Source organism: Tiliqua scincoides, chromosome 7 (genome assembly GCF_035046505.1).
Source record: "Tiliqua scincoides isolate rTilSci1 chromosome 7, rTilSci1.hap2, whole genome shotgun sequence".
Classification (NCBI taxonomy): Eukaryota; Metazoa; Chordata; class Lepidosauria; order Squamata; family Scincidae; genus Tiliqua; species Tiliqua scincoides.
This window is the reverse complement of record NC_089827.1, coordinates 76,680,314-76,696,718: the sequence shown is the minus strand read 5'-3', so window position 1 is coordinate 76,696,718 and position 16,405 is coordinate 76,680,314. Positions and strand designations below refer to the sequence as shown.

Here is a 16,405-nt window from a genome sequence, read left to right as displayed (position 1 = left end):
TTTTCTGAGTAGTGAAGATCAGAAGTGATTGTGAGGAGCTCCAGAAGGATCTCTCCAGACTGGCAGAATGGGCAGCAAAATGGCAGATGCGCTTCAATGTCAGTAAGTGTAAAGTCATGCACATTGGGGCAAAAAATCAAAACTTTAGATATAGGCTAATGGGTTCTGAGCTGTCTGTGACAGATCAGGAGAGAGATCTTGGGGTGGTGGTGGACAGGTCGATGAAAGTGTCGACTCAATGTGTAAATGCGGCAGTAAAGAAGGCCAATTCTATGCTTGGGATCATTAGAAAACATATTGAGAACAAAACAGCTAATAATATAATGCCATTGTACAAATCAATGGTAAGGCCACACCTGGAGTGTCCAGTTCTGGTTGCCACATCTCAAAAAGGACATAGTAGAAATGGAAAATGTACAAAAGGGAGCGACTAAGATGATTACGGGGCTGGGGCACCTTCCTTGTAAGGAAAGGCTACGGCGTTTGGGCCTCTTCAGCCTAGAAAAGAGACACCTGAGGGGGGACATGATTGAGACATACAAAATTATGCATGGGACAGATAAAGTGGATAGGGAGATACTCTTTACACTCTCACATAACACCAGAACCAGGGGACATCCACTAAAATTGAGTGTTGGGAGGGTTAGGACATACAAATGAAAATATTTCTTTACTCAGCGTGTGGTCGGTCTGTGGATCTCCTTGCTGCAGGATGTGGTGATGGCCTCTGGCCTGGATGCCTTTAAAAGGGGATTGGACAAATTTTTTGAGAAACAATCCATTACGGGGTACAAGCCATGATGTGTATGTGCAACCTCCTGATTTTAGAAATGGGCTATGTCAGATGCAAGAGAGGGCACCAGGATGAGGTCTCTTGTTATCTGGGGTGCTCCCTGAGGCATTTGGGGTGCTGCTGTGAGATACAGGAAGCTGGATTTGATGGGCCTGTCCAGTGGGGCTGTTCTTATGCTCTTGCACACAAGCCAAGGCATGTTTGCTTAATGAAATGCAAACTTGCGGCTTAGTTTCACTTTCTATAGAGCTTAATACATTGGTCAACTTGGGGAGAGGGACTTCCTTCTTCGGTGTTTTTTGGGGGTGCTGCATTCCTCAGATTGGGACCATTCTAGTGTCTTTGGATTCTTCTTCGGCTGCCCAGGTGGGAAGTCTCGGGACTGGAAGACGTCATCCTGGAGAGGAGGGAAACAATCCCCTAGGGGGGACCCCTTCTCCAGGTGATGGGCCCATATCCGAACGCACTCGGGATACTCCTCGGCGGGAGGGGGGTCGGGGGCTTCTTGTAGTGGGGAATTCAATTATTAGAAACAGAGAGGGGGGTTTGCGACGGATGTGAGTACCGCATGGCGACTTGCCTGCCTGGTGCGAAGGTTGCGGACATCACTTCTTGTCTAGACAGGCTAGTAGACAGTGCTGGGGGAGAGGTAGCGGCTGTGGTGCATGTCAGCACCAACGACGTGGGCAAGTGTAGCTGGGAGGTCCTGGAGGGCCAAATTTAGGCTTTTAGGCAGGAAGCTGAAAGCCAGGACCTCAAAGGTAGCGTTCTCTGAAGTGCTACTTGTTCCACGCGCAGGGCCAGCTAGGCAGGCAGAGATCAGAGGTCTCCATGCGTGGATGAGACGGTGGAGTAGGGAGGAGGGGTTTAGATTCGTTAGACACTGGGGAACATTTTGGGACAAGCGGGGCCTGTACAAGAGGGACGGGCTCCACTTGAACCAGAATGGAACCAGACTGCTGGAGCATAACATTAAAAAGGTGGCAAAGCAGCTTTTAAACTGATCCCTGGGGGAAGGCCGACAGGAGCCGAGGGGCATCTGGTTCGGGACTCCTCATCCCTATGGTATGAGGATGGGGAGGTTAGAGAACAACAAGACAAAGGCAGAGTAGGAGAAGAAATTGGGAAAGGTAGTGTGATGGGATGTAATAGACGGTTTGGCACAATGACAGGATGCGGGGACAAAGGAGCGAATAAGCAGCGCATCCTGGGGCATTCCATGTACAAATGCTTTTATGCAAATGCCCGAAGTCTACAAGCAAAGGTGGGAGAACTGGAATGTCTGGTGACAAGGGAAAATATTGACATAGTGGGCATAACGGAAACCTGGTGGAATGCGGAGAATCAGTGGGATACCGCAATCCCGGGCTATAAACTCTACAGGAGGGACAGGCAGGGGCGTGTTGGAGGTGGGGTGGCCCTTTATGTTAAGGAAGGGATAGAATCCAGCAAAGTAGAGATTGAAGGTGGGTCCGACTCCACCGTAGAATCTCTGTGGGTTAAATTACCAGGCTTGTGCAGCGATGTAATACTGGGGGCATGCTATCTTCCTCCAGACCAGAAATCGGATGGGGACCTTGAAATGAGGAAACAGATCAGGGAGGTGACAAGGGAAGACAGGGTTGTAATCATGGGGGACTTCAATTATGCTCATATTGACTGGGTCAATTTGTGTTCTGGTCACGATAAGGAAACCGGATTTCTTGACGTGCTAAATGACTGTGGCTTAGATCAGCTAGTCACGGAGCCCACCAGAGGACAGGTGACTCTGGATTTAATATTGTGCAGTACGCAGGACTTGGTTAGAGATGTAAACGTTACTGAGCCATTGGGGAACAGTGATCATGCTGCGATCCATTTTGATGTGCACGTTGGGGGAAGAATACCAGGCAAATCTCTAACAAAAACCCTTGACTTCCGACGGGCGGACTTCCCTCAAATGAGGAGGCAGGTTAGAAGGAGGTTGAAAGGGAGGGTAAAAAGAGTCCAATCTCTCCAGAGTGCATGGAGGCTGCTTAAAACAACAGTAATAGAGGCCCAGCAGAGGTGTATACCGCAAAGAAAGAAGGGTTCCACTAAATCCAGGAGGGTGCCTGCACGGCTAACCAGCCAAGTTAGAGAGGCTGTGAAGGGCAAGGAAGCTTCCTTCCGTAAATGGAAGTCTTGCCCTAATGAGGAGAATAAAAAGGAACATAAACTGTGGCAAAAGAAATGTAAGAAGGTGATACTGGAGGCCAAGCGAGACTATGAGGAACGCATGGCCAGCAACATTAAGGGGAATAATAAAAGCTTCTTCAAATATGTTAGAAGCAGGAAATCCGCCAGAGAAGCGGTTGGCCCTCTGGATGGTGAGGGAGGGAAAGGGGAGATAAAAGGAGACTTAGAGATGGCAGAGAAATTAAATGAGTTCTTTGCATCTGTCGTCACGGCAGAAGACCTCGGGCAGATACCGCTGCCCGAACGGCCCCTCCTGACCGAGTAGTTAAGTCAGATAGAGGTTAAAAGAGAAGATGTTTCAGACCTCATTGATAAATTAAAGATCAATAAGTCACCGGGCCCTGATGGCATCCACCCAAGAGTTATTAAGGAATTGAAGAATGAAGTTGCAGACCTCTTGACTAAGGTATGCAACTTGTCCCTCAAAATGGCCATGGTGCCAGAAGATTGGAGGATAGCAAATGTCACGCCTATTTTTAAAAAGGGAAAGAGGGGGGACCCGGGAAACTATAGGCCGGTCAGCCTAACATCCATACCGGGTGAGATGGTGGAATGCCTCATCAAAGATAGGATCTCAAAACACATAGACGAACAGGCCTTGCTGAAGGAGAGTCAGCATGGCTTCTGTAAGGGTAAGTCTTGCCTCACGAACCTTTTAGAATTCTTTGAAAAGGTCAACAGGCATGTGGATGCGGGAGAACCCATGGACATTATATATCTGGACTTTCAGAAGGCGTCTGACACGGTCCCTCACCAAAGACTACTGAAAAAACTCCACAGTCAGGGAATTAGAGGACAGGTCCTCTCATGGATTGAGAAGTGGTTGGAGGCCAGGAAGCAGAGAGTGGGTGTCAGTGGGCAATTTTCACAATAGAGAGAGGTGAAAAGCGGTGTGCCCCAAGGATCTGTCCTGGGACCGGTGCTTTTCAACCTCTTCATAAATGACCTGGAGACAGGGTTGAGCAGTGAAGTGGCTAAGTTTGCAGACAACACCAAACTTTTCCGAGTGGTGAAGACCAGAAGTGATTGTGAGGAGCTCCAGAAGGATCTCTCCAGACTGGCAGAATGGGCAGCAAAATGGCAGATGCGCTTCAATGTCAATAAGTGTAAAGTCATGCACATTGGGGCAAAAAATCAAAACTTTAGATATAGGCTGATGGGTTCTGAGCTGTCTGTGACAGATCAGGAGAGAGATCTTGGGGTGGTGGTGGACAGGTCGATGAAAGTGTCGACCCAATGTGCGGCGGCAGTGAAGAAGGCCAATTCTATGCTTGGGATCATTAGGAAGGGTATTGAGAACAAAATGGCTAGTATTATAATGTTGTTGTACAAATCTATGGTAAGGCCACACCTGGAGTATAGTGTCCAGTTCTGGTTGCCGCATCTCAAAAAAGACATAGTGGACATGGAAAAGGTGCAAAAGAGAGCAACTAAGATGATTACGGGGCTGGGGCACCTTCCTTATGAGGAAAGGCTACAGTGTATGGGCCTCTAGAGCTCAGCCTAGAAAAGAGACGCCTGAGGGGGGACATGATTGAGATATACAAAATTATGCAGGGGATGGACAGGGAGATTCTCTTTACACTCTCACATAATACCAGAACCAGGGGACCTCCACTAAAATTGAGTGTTGGGCGGGTTAGGACAGAGAAAAGGAAATATTTCTTTACTCAGTGTGTGGTCGATCTGTGGAACTCCTTGCCACAGGATGTGGTGATGGTGTCTAGCCTAGACACCTTTAAAAGGGGATTGGACAAGTTTCTAGAGGAAAAATCCATTACGGGGTGAAAGCCATGGTGTGTATGCGCAACCTCCTGATTTTAGAAATGGGTTAGAATGCCAGATGCAAGGGAGGGCACCAGGATGAGGTCTCTTGTTATCTGGTGTGCTCCCTGGGGCATTTGGTGGGCCGCTGTGAGATACAGGAAGCTGGACTAGATGGGCCTATGGCCTGATCCAGTGGGGCTGTTCTTATGTTCTTATGTTCTTGGACAGCCCTTTGCAACAGACCAAACCTTGTTCATCTACTCATGAGTAAACACAAGGTGTGGTGTAGTTTTACGTTCCATAGGGCTCTGTGCATTTTCCTTCTTTGTTTATCAACATGTCAGTTTTGTCTTCACAATCTTTCCATAGAGCTCAAACTGCTTTCCATAGGGCTCAATACGTTTGTCAGTTTGGAGAAAGGACTTCTTTCTCAGTTGTTTTTTGGGACCTGTGTTTATTGGATCAGGACCACTATTGTGTCATTGAATTCCTCTCAGCCTGCTCTTTCAATAAACCAAGGCATAATCATCTGCTCATGAGTAAGTACACAGTATCACTCAGTTTCACTTTCCATAGGCTTCAACCATTTTACTCTTCTGCTATCAGCGTGTCAGTTACAGTTTTATGACCCACCCCCAATCAATTTGCCACCCACCAAGTGGGTCGCAACTCACAGTTTGATGAGCCCTCTCCTAGAACATCTTCAGCAGGTGCTTATTGATGCTCTGCTTGAAGATTTCCAATAAAGAAGAAGCCACCACCTTCCTTGGCAAACTATTCCACTGCCAAACTGCCCTTACCATCAGGAATTCGGAACCTCTTCTCTTGCAGTTTGTACCCATTGGATCTAACTCTACTCTCTGAGGCAGTTGAGAACAAATTTGTCCCTTCTTCCATATGACAGCCCTTCAGATATTTGAAAGTGAAACTAAGCCACACATTCATGTTTACTTGAGAGTGAATAAACATACCTTGGCTAGTGTGGAAGGTCAGACGAAGGGGAGTGCAAGGCTTCCAGAATGATCCCAACCTGATGAATGTAGAGCTCAGCAAATGCTCCAGAAAGCAGCCTCCCCTTCACTTTAGTACAGTAAACTGACTTGAGCTGGTAAGACTTTTTTTTTCCTTTTTTTGGTCTTGTAAAGCTAGGTGGGTCCTGATGGTTTGTAATTTTAAAAAGTGGGCTCCAGTATTAATAGGTTTGGAACCACTGCTTTAGTGGAAAGAGTTATTGTCTTTTACAGATTCCTCTCCCCACCCCCTGCCACAGTGGAGTTTCATTTCCTCTCCTCATCATTCTGGGTTTTTAATGCTGCTTAGAGGGAAGCTTTGAATCTCAGTTCAGCGCAGACAAAAAACATGTTGGATTTAAAATTGATTTTTCCCCAAATCACACTGAACTGGCTTAAATATTAGAAATTGAACTAGGCATTGGGTAGGGTTGAAAATCTTACAGTTTGCAGTGTGGGGCTGAGGTTTTTTTCAGGCAGGCTATTATTTGTTTTTAATTATTTCCAATAATTCATTTTAATATATTTAATTATTTATAGCTTGCCTATCTAGGGAAAATGGCACAATTCCAGTGCTTGCTATGGGCAATTTCAGAACTTGCTGCATTCTTAGGAAAGCACTTCCTGTTCATCAAACATGTCACTTCCAGCCCTGATATCATTTCCTGGTTAATGACATCACTTCTGGCAGGCTCTGGACAGATTATCATCATAAGAAATGGGCCCCAATGCTGAAAGTTTGAGAACCACTACTGTAGGAGTGTTACTTGCTACAAGCATAGAGCTGGATTAGAAGACCTTTTAGGTCCCTTCCTACTCTATGATTCTATGATCTGTATTCTATCAAATGTTATAGCCAAATTACTAGGAAAAAAAAACACATCTGCATTATGTAATAAAAACTGGCTTTCCTTAACTCATAACTGACTAATTTGTTCTGAGAGCCAATGAGGTGGTATTATGACACAGCAGGGAACCAATGAGGTCTTAGAGTGAGTCAGCTCTCATTTCCATGTATCAAAGCTTATACTAGAACTCTTATTCAGTTGTGTGAGTGTCATTAAGTTGGCCACTTTTTTCTGTTTACTAATTGGTTGGGTGACCTGTACTATAGTAAAATTATTTATTTATAGTTAATATTAAAGTTAAATGTTATAGTTAACGTTATTGTTATTGTTGCAGTTGTTATAGTTAAAATTAATGGAGATGACACCATGAGTTACCAGACAGGTGAACACCAACCCTAGTGATACCACTGGTGGGACAGTTGCATGTTGTTAGTCACTGTCTTAGATGACTTTTAAAGTGGATTCTAAGCATTCATGATGGACTATACCAGTGGCCACTAACCATGATGGCTACATTGAACTCCCAGATGCAGGGGGTGTATGTCACTGAGTACTGTGTGTAGGGGAGCAATAACAAGGGAGGGCACTGACGTTGATCCTTTGCTTGTGGGGAAATATTCACTTTATTTTCTGTTCATTATTATTCATTTAATGTCATGACTATTAATACCTCTCAGCCTCACCTACTTCACAGGGTTGTTTTGAGAAGAAAAGAAAAGGAGTAACTATGTACATCACCATGAGCTCCTTAGAGGAAAGGTGGTTAAGAAATATGAAAAATTTAAATTAATTAAATAATTTTTTCATAAGGGGGGGAATTTATGGGCCAGTGGTATAAATGACATAGCTACACCATTGAATAGTGCCATTTTTGGTATCATGCATTCTATCATTTTCTTAGTTGCATTATCTGCTCCTTTTTAAAACTTACATATATTTCTGTGTGTTCACTACACGTGCATGGTGTTGTTTTTTTGGTATCTCCAACAATGTTCATTCTGTTATATATATCTGCAGTTTACTCAAAGTATAGAATCAACGTCATGGGCAATTTCAGTGCTTCCTGCATTCTCAGGAAAATATAGGTCATGTCTCGTTATCCGCCGGTGTTCTATTCCAGAACCCCTAGTGCAGGGGTCTCCAAACACTGACCCGGGGCCCAGATGCAGCCTGCGCCCAGCCTCTATCCGGCCCGCGGCCAGCCTCTGAATCTGAGGGCCTCTGGCCCAGTTGACCAAATCGAACCAGAGCTATGCTTGTGGGGTGGGGGAATGGAGATCAATTTAAGTGCGTGCTTTATTTCTTAGGCTGTGTTCGTGCTTGGAGAAATCCTGGGCAGTTGAACGTATTCATTTATTCATTCATCTAAGTTCCATCTCTAATATATTTATTTAAATTTTATTATTTAATTTCTTTTCCGGCCCTTGATACTGTATCAGATATTTGATGTGGCCCTTCATCCGAAAAGTTTAGAGACCCCTGCCCTAGTGGATAAAAAAATCAGTGGATTAATTAACAGTGGAAAATTAGATTTAAAGACCCAGGTTTCTTGCCCCTCCATTAGTCCTGATAAGGTCTTGTCCCAACATTCACAGGGGTTTGATTTTGGAACTCCCTGCTGCTACCATAAAATGTGTTAAATAAAAGCAATTTTTTAAAAAATAAAAAAATGTGTCCCTTTACAACTGTGGTTTAATAACAGCTTTTCTTATTCTTGTAGCGAGGCAGTCAGCAATTAGAAATGCAAAGGACCCTTTTCCTGGCTCAGCTAAAGAATGGAATGATTGCTTGTATGACTGTCTCTCTACAGCAGTAAGAAAAGCAATTTTTTTACACTGTGATTTTAAGGAGATGCGTTTTCCCTTTCTCCAGGGATCAGCACATTCCTTCTCATTTGCAGTGGCCATTCGTGTTTAGTCAAATCCGTGTATAAAAAAACAGTGTATAGCAAGTTTGGACCAGTACTACCTGTTTGATGATGTCAATTCTGGCCATGACATCACTAATAAAACATCTTTTATGAACTCTCTGCTTTGTGTGCAATTACCTGACCTGTGGGAGAAGTTGCAGCTGCCTTAAAAGAACCCAAAATACCAGAGTGGCTTACTTATTGGACATCTATAATACTTCTTGAACATGCCATTCCCTCCCTTCTAAACATCAACTGAGCGGAGAAGCACTGGAAAATCTCTGAGGAAAATCTCTGAAAAATCTCTGCAGCTTACTGAGCAGATACAGATGTCACTGAAAATGGGGTATAGCAGTGAGTGGTTCACACAGTATCTGTTACAATAGGTTATAAGCTATGATGACAGCATGCAACTTCCTGGTTTTAGAAGTAGGTTAATTCAGAATGCCAGATGCAAGGGGGTAGGCATCAGGATGCATGTATCTTTTTGTCTTGTGTAGTCCCTGAGGCAACTAGTGGACTACTGTGAGATACAGGAAGCTGGATTAGAGGGGCCTTTGGCCTGATCCAGCAGGGTTTATGCTCTTATTAATTTATCAGTTATTAATATTTTTTTAAGTGGCTTCTAAGTTATTGCTTGTTTGTATTGATTATTCCTTATGTCTTTCTCTTTTTTTCCTGCTTTATTCAGAATATATTCAGAAATATGCGACAGAAGAAGCACTAAAAGAACAAGAAGAAGGCACTGGGGACAGCTCTTCAGAGAGTTCCATGTCTGACTTTTCAGAGGATGAGGCTCAGGATATGGAATTGTAGTAAAAGAGGCACCCTACTTTTCAAAGAGACTATGACTTCTTAACCATGAGCTGAGAAGCAAACTATAATATTCATATTTAAACAAAGCAATTTTTTAGTACTAAACAAGGTTTTGATGAGTAATAACGTGTATGTGTGTATATATCTATAATTATCTATCTTTCGATAGATAGATAGATAGATAGATAGATAGATAGATAGATAGATAGATGTACATAGTGTGTGTGTAAACGTTCATACACACACACATGTGCATGCACACACATGCATACACACATAGATGATATAGGTCGCTTCTTAAGAACTTGGTGCATCTTAGAATATTTCCCACATTCCACCTTGGTATTTTTATTTTGAAGGGACAGGAAGTAAATATTGCCCAACATTGTCTGAATTTACTTGGAGGACATTGTTCAATTCATTTTGGTCTCTGATTCATAATCACCAATATTAGCAGTTATTGTCCCCCTTCCCCACCCTTGATTGCAAATAATTTGGAAGCAGTCTCTTTTAAAAGAATATTTTCTGACCAGGTGGGTTTGTACAAGCACTTTGAGCTCATGGATGGTTTGATTTGGTTTCTTTTTGCCAGTGTCTGAATCACTCCCACAGCTTTGCTTCCCCCACGTCATTGCAGTGCAGAGAGAGTGGACAAGCAAGTAAGGGAGGAAATGAGCAGGGGAGAGTAGTTTTGCATTCCCCAATGAATGAAGGGAGAAGCATCCCCACCTGCCCTCTTCCCTTCACTTAGGAGCACCACACACAGCTTCCCTATTCTGTGCTGCTTCTCTTTCTGAATTCCCAGTATGTGCCAGTTCTACTCATTGATATAGAAGTGGTGTGGGAGAGGGTGGCTATCTACCACTCCTCTGTTAAGTGAAAGGAAGACAAGAGAAGGGGGGCAGGCTCCAAGTTGCTTCTTCTTGCCCACCTTGTACTTTTTAAGTATCAGGTGGGCAGGGAGAAATAATTTAGAGCTGTGGCAGCTTTCCCCCCCCCCTTTTCCTTCTTCCTTCATCAGCACTAGAGGAAGTGAGGGCTGCTTCCCCTGCAAGCGTTTTCTGATTTGCTGTCAGCAAATTGGGAAAAAAAATTGGAATGTCAGTGGAGTAGCACACTGGAGAGGGTACAGATGGATAAGCTGGGGGCTCTTTCTCATTCACTTTCTTTCCAACTTTGCTGTGGCAGTTAACTGTTTCAAGTTGCTTTGTGATTGTCCCTGTATGAAAGGTAGAGAGAAATAAACGAATTTTTTGTTTTGGAGATACTTCTGATTGGAAAATAATAGTTTATTTTGATTCATTTTGAACATTGAAAGGAATTGCCCCTCTCTTTGATGAATTAGGAGAACTTCATACTGTAAATGCCTGCTTAGGGTGTTTATGAGACTTAAATCTGGCTAGTGGGAAGAGTGCCTAACGAAGGGTGCCTCTGCTGTATTTGTAAACATTTTTTGACAATGTGTGGGGGAGGCAGGATATTGAATGAACCTCAAAATTTCTAATTTCTAGGACAGTACAGCAAATTTACACTTGGGTGACTTGAGTAGAACACTGCACTGAGTAAGAACACTGAGCTCTGTAAAGATATCCCAAGGTCCTCTGAAAAGTGTTATTAAATGTTGATATCATTCAAGGTTTGTGGTGTCAAAACTACAGTCCTGAAACTTAATAGCTTCCTTTTTCCTCTAAAAAAAAAAAATCTGTCACATGTATCTTTCCTTCAGCATGTTTATTTTCCTGTAGTAAAGCACACAAAAAATTCAAATTATGGACAAAAGACCAAAACACACACAAACACACACACAACACCACCCAAAAAGTATAAAAAGTTCTTTTTTTCTTTTTTGAATTTAAAAAAAATTAGTAATATAAGGCTGATGATAGTTGCTGTGCTAAAATTCTCTGCTTTAGCATGCACAGCTTGTTGGAGAATTTAGTATTAACTGTTGGACATATAATGGTATACCATGCTCTTAACCATTTTCTTGACATTAGGGAGATGAATGGAGAAGAGCTCTGCTACCATTGCAGGACTACTTAGGTGTCCTGCTTGCCATCTGCTTTGTGATTGTAGGTGCTTTTTAAGTATAGAGTGCTAGAGTAGCCTGTGGTGATGGTGGTAACTTTAAACAAAATAAATTGTATTTTTTCAATATTATATATACAGGTATTGGTGTTTTAATTGCATTTTTTAATCCAAGTATTTAAAACTCGTAATCCACCCTTAGATTTCAACTACTTTTTAACACTTTGTTCCCTTCTCTTATAAAAAACCAACTTTTTAAAGCAGTAAACCTGGCTTCGAGAAACAAAAAATGTGCAGTTCATGTAAAGCGAGTTACCTCCAAAATGCAAGATGAGCTCTCTCTTTTTCTCCTTTCTATATCTTCCATGCGTAAATGCCCATTTGGCTTCTTTTATTTGAGCTGTGAAAAATTTAGATGGTAACAAATGGTTATTTCCAGATGGTTGTATGGTTACATTACAATCTTGTTTTTTCTCCTTCATACACACACATGTGTTGTTATTATTATCATCCAAATTACATGAAACACAGTTGTACACTGGTATTTGAACAATTGATACACATCTCAGGCTGAGACTTATCAACTAGGTATCAGCGCAGTATGTATGATGTTTATTATTATTATTAGTAATTAGTATAATTAGCATAATTGTAATTAGTACTACTACTACTTCGTGGGAATGGGTGCTTGGTTGTATTCCAGGATGCACGAGGAAACTGATTCCTCTGATGTTTTTCGCGCTGACCATTTCACCCATGATTAGCAACTCTCCATAGACTGTCTTGTGGGTATATGCGATTTTCTTCTTCATTTCTTGCAGGCAAACAACTTTGTATTTTATTCTACTAGCTTGGTGGAGAAGCATCCTGAGGTCAGCTTCTGAAACCAGTGTTTGGCAGTTGTATGTACAGATCTGAAGGCATTTGTTCATGTCAGTTGTGTGGGGGTCCAGTGGCGCCCTCCTCAGGGTGGCTCTGGGCACTGGACTCCAATGGGTACTCCATTGCTGAGTACTGGAAGAAGAAACTCTTCTCAACTGCTGTTCAGCAAGGTAGTCTGAAACACTGCCAAAGAAACCTTACCAACCAATGACTCGTCACCACCTACCTGAAGGATAGCACCGGAACAACAAGTGGACCTCAACAAGTGGGAAACCCTGGCCTCTGAGCGGCCCGCTTGGAGGCAGGCTGTGCAGCATGGCCTTTCCCAGTTTGAAGAGACACTTGGCCAACAGCCTGAGGCAAATTGGCAAAGAAGGAAGGCCCATAGCCAGGGAAACAGACCAGGGACAGACTGTACTTGCTCCCGGTGTGGAAGGGATTGTCACTCCCGAATTGGCCTTTTCAGCCACACTAGACACTGTGCCAGAACCACCTTTCAGAGCGCGATACCATAGTCTTTCGAGACTGAAGGTTGCCAATATGAATACAACAATCACTTCAGGAATCCAGTCAGTGTTTCTCTCCTCCTTCTCAGTAACACACTTACACGCAACTACTTAATTTTAATTCACCATCTCTCAGGTTCCCATTCCTAATCAAGCTAGATTTTTTCCCAATCAATACAAGATCCCGCCCTTGTATTTGCTTTAATTCATAGAAACGTGGAGCTAGAAGATACTTTGGAGATCATCTCTAACTCTGCTTAGCTCTGACAACTACAGCATCCCTACAGCATCCTATAGCCACCTGCTTGAAAACACCAGGTGAAGAGTTGTTTGCTTCAGCAGGGGGTTGAACTCAATACCCTTGTCAGTCTTTTTGAACTCTGATTTTATGAGGGAAGCCCACAGCTTCATGGCATATTGTTCCAGTACCAGGCAGCTATCCCTGTAAGAAAAATCTTCCTCACATCTAGCCTAAATCAACTTATCTATAGATTCAACCTGTTGGTTTTAGTCAGAAAACACAGAAAGGCCTCATTCTGAGTGACAACTGTTCAAATACTTGAAGACTGCTATCATATCTCCCCTTAGTCATTTGCAGTCTAAACATACCAAGCATTTTTAATTGATTATGTATATGATTACACCTTACATGAATACATATAAAATGACATATGGATCAAAATGGATAATGAAAAGAAATTGATACCATAATATTAGAATAAAGAGGAAAAAGTCTGTTTTAGATGGTGCTCCAAATATTAAGAACATCATATTCCAAAATAATGCATATTTGTATATCCTTTCCAGAAAATATGAAATCAATCCTTCATATTTCAAGAGATTCAAAGATTTGTTTAAATATAAGTTTCTGGAAGGAACCTTTTCTTTACATTTTTTTAAAACAATTGCTGTCTTCTGGAAGAACTACACAGCTCTTTAATAATCTTCATTATAAATTATATATAAACAATGCTAGATACCAAGCCTAAAAATGGGCTGAGGGGAAGAATCACAGAACTGCCTTTTGGGTAGCGGACCTGTCCATGTAGGTCCACTTTCTGCCATTCACCTGCATGCCCTGTTGTTACGTGCTGAAGAGGAGTACCATAAGTGCAGAGATGAGATTCATTGAGCAGTCTTAAATAATGTAAGCTAGGAACTCTCTATCTAGATTGTATTAGCATAAATTACTTTATTTTCCTGACTGTGTACCTGAGTTTGACCAGTGTGCAAGTTTCACCACTTTAAAACGGAGCAGTTGGGGCGGAGATGTTTCTGTGGGCTGAAAATTTTGAGTTACATTCCAGCTCTGTCCGCTGGGCATTATAGGCTACTTCAGTCATTTGATAAAGCCTATTTTTTGTGCTTTTCTATCAAGTTCAGGCAATTTCCATTAGCCTTCTTGTTCTTTTATTACCCTCTTTCTTTCCCCATATTGTACAATTCCCTTTTTGGTTAGATTTTTAATAGTTTGCCTAATCCATAGATAACTCAGTAGATTGCCATAGATAATGGCAATAGAACTCCATAGATAACTCAGATAGAATGGCCTCAGTAGAACTCCTTAGATAACTCGGTAGATTAAAAGGGGATTGGACGAGTTTCTGCAGGAAAAATCCATTACGGGGTACAAGCCATGATGTGTATGCGCAACCTCCTGGTTTTAGAAATGGGTTATGTCAGAATGCTAGATGCAGGGGAGGGCACCAGGATGAGGTCTCTTGTTATCTGGTGTGCTCCCTGGGGCATTTGGTGGGCCACTGTGAGATACAGGAAGCTGGACTAGATGGGCCTATGGCCTGATCCAGTGGGGCTGTTCTTATGTTCTTAACTACAATTCCCAGAAAGCCTTGCAGGTTTCTTGTTATCTGGTGTGCTCCCTGGGGCATTTGGTGGGCCGCTGTGAGATACAGGAAGCTGGACTAGATGGGCCTATGGCCTGATCCAGTGGGGCTGTTCTTATGTTCTTAACTACAATTCCCAGGAAGCCTTGCAGGTCTCTTGTTATCTGGTGTGCTCCCTGGGGCATTTGGTGGGCCGCTGTGAGATACAGGAAGCTGGACTAGATGGGCCTATGGCCTGATCCAGTGGGGCTGTTCTTATGTTCTTAACTACAATTCCCAGGAAGCCTTGCAGGTCTCTTGTTATCTGGTGTGCTCCCTGGGGCATTTGGTGGGCCGCTGTGAGATACAGGAAGCTGGACTAGATGGGCCTATGGCCTGATCCAGTGGGGCTGTTCTTATGTTCTTAACTACAATTCCCAGGAGGCCTTGCAGGTCTCTTGTTATCAGGTGTGCTCCCTGGGGCATTTGGTGGGCCGCTGTGAGATACAGGAAGCTGGACTAGATGGGCCTATGGCCTGATCCAGTGGGGCTGTTCTTATGTTCTTAACTACAATTCCCAGGAGGCCTTGCAGGTCTCTTGTTATCTGGCGTGCTCCCTGGGGCATTTGGTGGGCCGCTGTGAGATACAGGAAGCTGGACTAGATGGGCCTATGGCCTGATCCAGTGGGGCTGTTCTTATGTTCTTATGCCAGATCTCTTTGTCCAGCAGATACTATTATGTAAAGAAAGGGTAACAAACACAATCCAATATAGGGTTTGTAACGAAATCCCTTGACTGAACAGGAGGTAGAGCAGGAGAGCAAAATACTGAAGTACATAAAATTTTTAATTCCAGACAAAAAATAAATAAAGCTAATAATCTTTTTCTTTTCACTATTTTCTGCATTTTCACCCCAAAGATGACTACTCTGAGTTTCAGTTGCATGCTGATCTCTTGGTAATTCCTATGAATAGGGAATATTTGTTCTAACATAGCGGTATCATTCCTTGATATATGATTGTATCAGCTAACCTTAAAATCATCAAATATATAGCTGAAAAATCTTTCCTTTTCAAGATTATATAGTTCTATTGTCTTTCCTTTGTATTAAAAAAATCAGTTTGAATTGGTATCATATTTTTAAATGTTGGAAATTACAATTTATTTAATTTCCTTTGCACTTAAGTCTCCTCCATAGGGTCAATTGGAACGGCTCCTCTAAGAAAAAAAAGTTTTAGTTGCATTTAATTAATCAAGTAAAGATATCTCCTGTCCTGACCGATTATTCCTGGTTTTCTTCAGGTTGAACAATCCCATTGACTCTCGTGTCTTGAGTCTCTAGTGTCAGGTTTTTAAATCAGACTTCTCCAAGGCTGCCAGGGCAAAAGAGAGGCCTGCAGATGACAAACTCCTATGAGTCTGTGTGTCAGACAGACTCTTGGACAAGAGTCTTCTCAGTGCGAGGCAGTGTGTGTCTCAAATTGTTTCTGCTCTTTAGCCTCAGTTGGCTGAAAGTTGTGATTATTCCTTCTCAAAACTTTCAGCCAATTGCTGCTGAGGCTGCCCGCCATTCTGAGGCAATTTTAAACCAATCATATAAATCCAGTGAGCTTGTCACTGGGGAACATAACAATAAATAGCCTTAAACACAGTCGACCCTGCTCAGGATGCCTCTTGGGTACCACTTCATTACTCTAATTGGATGATTCTGTATAGGAAGCAATTGCCATAGGAGGAAAAGAAAGTCCAATTCAAAGAAAATGCCAAATTCCCTACCTGTTACAACAGGTCTGGTTCCTAGTCTC

At 42.7% G+C, this 16,405-nt stretch overlaps 1 protein-coding gene across 1 annotated transcript in view; it reads left to right on the top strand.

The window, feature by feature from the left end:
* UBE2H (ubiquitin conjugating enzyme E2 H) overlaps positions 1-10,627 on the top strand; it is a 119,144-nt gene extending 108,517 nt beyond the window's left edge. The window contains exon 7 of the mRNA XM_066633776.1: positions 9,236-10,627. Within this exon, the coding sequence (XP_066489873.1) occupies positions 9,236-9,360 (125 nt within the window). The 3' untranslated portion in view covers positions 9,361-10,627. The remainder of the gene's footprint in view (positions 1-9,235) is intronic.
* Positions 10,628-16,405: the final 5,778 nt, after the last annotated feature.